The sequence below is a fragment of the Vollenhovia emeryi genome, unplaced genomic scaffold, assembly GCF_000949405.1.
Source record: "Vollenhovia emeryi isolate VEMERY1.0 unplaced genomic scaffold, V.emery_V1.0 DF939291.1, whole genome shotgun sequence".
In the NCBI taxonomy this organism is placed as follows: Eukaryota; Metazoa; Arthropoda; class Insecta; order Hymenoptera; family Formicidae; genus Vollenhovia; species Vollenhovia emeryi.
Window position 1 is genome coordinate 23272 of NW_011967075.1, and position 6000 is coordinate 29271.

General features: G+C 33.6%; 1 protein-coding gene across 1 annotated transcript in view; it reads right to left on the minus strand.

The window, feature by feature from the left end:
* The window catches only part of LOC105559069 (adenylate cyclase type 2), a 51840-nt gene that overhangs the window by 12280 nt on the left and 33560 nt on the right, over positions 1-6000 (minus strand). Inside the window, exons 5-6 of the mRNA XM_012007109.1 lie at positions 5086-5192; positions 4017-4128 (exon numbers count right to left, since the gene is read on the minus strand). Coding sequence (XP_011862499.1) covers positions 4017-4128; positions 5086-5192 — 219 coding nt within the window. The remainder of the gene's footprint in view (positions 1-4016; positions 4129-5085; positions 5193-6000) is intronic.

A 6000-nucleotide genomic window follows, 5' to 3' on the forward strand; every position in this document is an offset into this window, starting at 1 on the left:
CGGACAGAATTTATGTGAATTTATCCTGAACATTATATAATCGTGGGACAACACGGCAAAGAAGTTTACGAGAGTTTTGTGACATTTTGCCATACGTTTGACTAGTAATTGTACTTACATTTTACTAGTAGAATGTGTGGTAAATTTTAAATAGCTCTAACACAAAGTTCTTCAAAATGCCACGTTGTCCGGCGATCAAATGATTTTCAGAGACATATTAAAATTAGATTCTGCTGCTTTAACGTGACAAAATTTATCCTTGTCTATGAAGCGTTGTTGGAGTCGTATAAATAAAACCAACAGATCGTAAATAATAGCTCAAAGTAATCAAGCCAAATGACCCAAACTGTGTATGCCGGTTGTTTGGTATCCTGCTCGGTCAGCGGATTAACCAGTGCGAGAACGACGGTTCGCAAGTTCGTAAAAAAAAGGCGCTTTGCAAAACGATCACGGCCCCCGCTAGATCATATTGTGCTTGGATTCATGCCGTGCTCCGGTGACGCCGTAAAGTTCTTCCCGCCGCTATAAAAGCGAATTATGCGACGCCGCGCCGTAAAGCTTAGAGTCCCTGGCGTTTGCAATCTGGCCCCCGGCGAGTGAAATTTTGCAAGTTTCCTGGCTAATTCACTTCTCTTCGAGCAGATGTTCGGCTTTATAAACAATTCCTAAAACTCGTGATCAATAACGGTGGTGGCGATAGCAATGTTGCGGTTGCGAGAGCGGGTTGAAAAATAAATGAAACCCCGGAGTTTTAAAATCCGTCCGCTTGCGGCATGTTTTGACCCTCTTTTCTCGTTGGAAATATACGTACTGCGTATTTGTCCCTTGATAGCTTTGACGAGTTACCAAAGCTAATGTATAATGTTGAATTATTTGCAAACAATGTTCAACGCAAAACGGACGAAGGTATATCGGTAAAAATTAAAGTAAATATTAACGCAACAAATATTAACGCAAAAAGTTAACAATCAATGCAAATGTAATACAACAATTAGTCGGTAAATTAAATTTCATTTACGCGCAAAATTGAATGTGTAAAGTAATCGCATTAGGTAATAAAATACTTAGTAATAAAAATAAAAATTGAAGATATCGTAGTATAAATATTTTCATCTTTAATGAAAATCTACGGTTTATTGATATATAAAATTTAAAGCTATACGCGCAGAAAAATAATTGTCAAGACAAATGTTATATTTTGGATAGGATTTGAATCTAAAAGTGCCAGATGAAAAATAGTTTTGTTTCATATCATCATTTTTATTCGTTCTTTCGATTATCTGTTGTGAAAAGGGTGATTTTAAGTTTAGACTAATATGCGTAGCTACAAACTAATAAATCTATAAGAGGAGGTAGAGTGTATATTGCGTGTCTTTTTTTATTCATACGAATTTAAATATATTCATTCGCGATGAAGATATTTTACATTCTGTCAGACTGGAGAAGTTGTAAATCCTGTTAAAAGTACAAAGATATTCTTTGATTTTAATAATGCGATTATAAGTTCTTTTTACTTATTCCAAATGCGTTGACAAAGCACCGATTTCTTGAGAACTCGGGAATTAAGAAACTCAAGCTTAATATTGTGTTCTATTGTCGTTCCAAAAGCAATTTTCTGCGCTAATGTAGCGTGACTCGGAAGTTCGTGCTTTTTCTTTGCCAAGAGAAAGAATGTAAACGGCATCCGATTATGAACACAGAGGCGCGCAATATTGTATACTCTGTCCCCCTTTGCAGCTTTATTAGTTTGTTGTTATATTAGTTTAAGCGTAAAACTACTCTTTTCGCAGTTTACGGAAAATCGAGGGGACTAGTGAAAAAGGCGGTACAAAATAAAAAAGTATATACGTTCCTCATCCGGCGTTTCTAGATTCGTATTCTCTTATTGGAATACAAAATTTTTCGTCGTGATCATTTTTCTGCGCATAATTTTACATTTTACACATCGCTAAACCGTCGATTTTCATTGAAGATAAAAAAGATTTATATTGGGATGTTATGAAAATTTCTCCTTCAATTCTTATTATCAAGTATTCCATTAGCTAATACGTTTACCTTACACATTCGATTTTTCACGCAAATGAAATTTTCGCGGGAGAAAATAATCGATGTCTAGAAAAAGAAAAAGAGCAGATAGTCGTTAGCGGGGAAAGAAATTGCGTACATTTTTGCGAATCAAATGTTCGAAAGAAACCTTTTATCGTTATCACGATTTGATTGAACGACCTTCAATATTTGTCGAAAAAGCGTAACGTCGCGTCGCACGTCATATTTTGCAATCTCGTTTATTATTTTTAATTGAAGTTATCTATTAGTTTTACAGAATTCGGCAATTTCTATGAATTTTATCAAATATCTTGGAAATTGTTAAATCTGTCGCCTTTCGTAGAGATGAGGAGACCCTCACAGCTGTGGTTTTTATAATGCATTAAACGTATCTTTTCAGTGTTAAAGTTTCGCAAAAATATAAAATATCTTATATTCAATTTATTAGAAATTCAATCAAATTAATCCAATAACTAAAATAAGAAATATTTAAATATGTTTCACTTTAAAAGAGTTTCTTGAGGTTGGTTGATCAATTGTAATTATACAGGAAAACTGAACTTTTTGGTAACCGTATAGAAATCTCGTTTGCAATTATAATAGATCTCCGAACTTTCATCTTTCTAGGGAAATTAAAATTGTAAACACGTTTTGGAGTACACTTATAAGCAGGATTCCAGTTTTTAGAAAGACATGTGGAAAATTGTGAATTAAAATTAATAAGCAAAATGTAACTGTGTAAAGAATTGTAGAAGAATTGTAAAAAAAGTATCAATATAACAAGACTAATGTCATTCTATCAATATTTGAAATAGTTGCATTGTAAATGTTTAATGTTCTTTACAACGTTTGTCAAAACTAACCGTTTTTTAGTTTGACTACTGGCTGATGACGCCTAACTAAATGTCATTGTAACAGATTATTGTAAACGCGACGCACGAGTAAAACAAATAAAATTGCTGCGTTCGTAAAAGAGCACATATTCCATGCTTTTTTTGAGAAAGATTTAATTACACTGAGTCGCAAGCCTGGAAATTTATTTAGCCAACGAGGAACTCTGATTTAAAAGTATATTGACGTACCGAAATTCAATTTGTGCGCTGCTGAAAACATTGTATTTGAATCGTTAAACGGAAATAAATACACGCGAACAAGAGTCAGAAATATTCCGCAGATAAATACTGAATAATTTTCTAAATTGCAGCGTTTAACATGACGAACTTTCCTTCGATTTCAGTTGTAGCGTTCAACAATAAATTATGCTGTACTGTAAGTATATGTAAAAGAATTTTCCTTACTAAAATTCATACGTCTCTCCTTACGCTAGAAATTTCGTGACGTTGAAGTTATACTCTTATTAAAGTTATACTAGATTCCGATGTTTGTACATTTTGTAGAACGATTTTTACTGAAAGAATTTATTAAATTTGAGAATTTGAAATGTTTGAATATTATTCTCAGTGCAAATTGAAAGTACACTTTCAATATCCCTCTTTGCACAAGTGATAGGCGATCATGTACTCTGCTTGTTGGTAAAGGGTAAAAGGTTTCAGACATTTTATTCACCTCGCACTAATGGATCCATAGTCGACTTTATGTTAGACGACAATATTTACGATAATACACGTGGCAAGAAATCTTTTGCGAGTCAAAATGTTCTTTCTCTTCATCAGTATCGGATTATTTACTCTGTATTGGAATTAATTCCAGAAATAAATTTAGTAGGCAATTTTCAATTCACATAAGTAAAAACGATGCGGTCTATAATTATATTAGATAGGATTAATTTTATCAAAAACATTTTTCCTACGATAAATATCTAGAGCAGTTTTTACAGGAAGCAAATTGAAAGTGTTTTCAAATAAAAAATGTTATTGGGAAAGAGTTTTGGACAAGAAAATTCATTCTTTTAAATCACATACAACATTTAATTGAAAATAAATCAAATTAACTTTTATGTTTTCTTTTACCTGTGCTATTTGATCGAATCTGCCAAAGAGCTCGTTGAGCGTCTTCACAAGATCGGAAGCTGAGAGCTGTTCCGACAGCGGTGTGAAGTTGACAATGTCCGCGTAGAGAATGCTGTGCAATCAAAGATATATTGTTTTTAAAAATAAAATTTTATGCATTGCAAAATTTTTCGATAACACACAGGAATATCTAAAGCAGAAATCAATTCTACATCTAGATTGAAATCGTTCCTATAAATGTTGGTGTTAATTCAAGTTTAATATTTACGTTATTTCTATTATAAAAGACCAAGCAACGAGAACATTTTTAGTAAATTATTTAATATTTTAATGTTAAAAATTTTAATATTTGAATCAACGAACTTTAACGCGTAAATTCTTTAATTTGAAAACTAAATTTAAATAGCGGAATAATCCTTTATTAATTTCCTGGAGTTCATAAGATGAGTGCATAACTTCAAAGAAAGGGGCATTGAAGAAAAATTTGTCTTTGATGGATCGTCATCTAATCTCGCGCGTTCGATTGAATTCGGATGCTGCACAATCGAGCGATCACATGATTTAAATTCAGATGCATCGCTAGATCAATGGATAAATAGAGAACGGACGACCAAAGGCAATGTGCGACACGTGCGACGTGCGTTTATTTCAATGCAATCAATATTCCTTGCCATCATCCTCGACCCATATAATCCTCGGGAGAACTAAATACGCGCGTGCCTTCTAAATGCACTGATTATGATTAAATTATTTCTGCTCTTGACCTTGGGCAGCGGGGTCTTATTTTTAACGTTGTCTTTCTTGTTGCGAATCGATTCGATCGGGTGCTTAGTATGAACGAAATATTATATGGAAATATCGGAGAGCGTTGCGATTTTAAATTAATTCTCTTACGGAATAAAAAAAAATGTTATTTTTTTCATTTATAATGAAAATTTCACGATATTCCTCAGATGAAAATTTTAAACAACATATTTGCATTGAATATTTTATAACTGTCGTTATGTAAATAACGTTTCGTTACGATCATTAATATGTGTAGGAAATTTTAATATGTATAATAAATTACCTTACGTTATTATGCCGTTGTACGTACATCTCTTGAAACGTAGTTTGCTTGTGCTTATTAGCTTCCTGACAAGCATCCGCCATTTTCAGCATTATACTTCTCTTTACCTGCGTAATAGATTATGTTGAATTAATATTTTTTTTCTGTTTGGTAAATATCGTATACGTATTATTATTAAGCGCGCTGCAGTTTTGTAACAATTGTATTAATTATTTCTATATGTCCCTATGACATATTACACTGGAAATTTGTGCGTCATGGAATCGCATCAACAAAACATCATATACCATAGTGTTCGATTAGCAGATTAACACATAAATCACTCATTCAAAGCCATAAATTATTCATGTCACCGGTAAACATCATTGTATGATTCATGCGGCATTCGCATTGATAGAAAGTAATCGGAATTCGAATTGCAATCAATTTCAATGAACGATTCGCTCTGCATTACGAATGCAATTAAAAATAATTGCAAATGGGAAAATGTCGCTTGAAACCAAAAGTGAAATTGACGAAAAGTGTCTGGTTAATTTTGTAAACGTATTTCGATTCTCGTACAAGTTCTCGCCGCAATCTTGAATATACAAACCGAATTCGTTAGCGCTCGCAAATCCTTATATCTGTATTATATTATATTAAAATATAATATACAGGGTGTTATGTAATACCCGCATCAACGCTTATTGTGGGACAGAGTGGACTAGACTAAGTCGAAAAGTCCTCTACCATTTTGCAATTTTCGCAAGAGTCAGCGAGTTATTTAATTATTAAAAATCGCTGTCTCAGGCCGGCCCACTGCCCAATTAAAACGTGCGGCGAGATCGATCGATCGTTACAACTCTCTGCGCGCCTAGTAACGATCGATCGATCTCGCCGCACGTTTCAATTGGGCAGTGGGCCGGCCTAAGACAG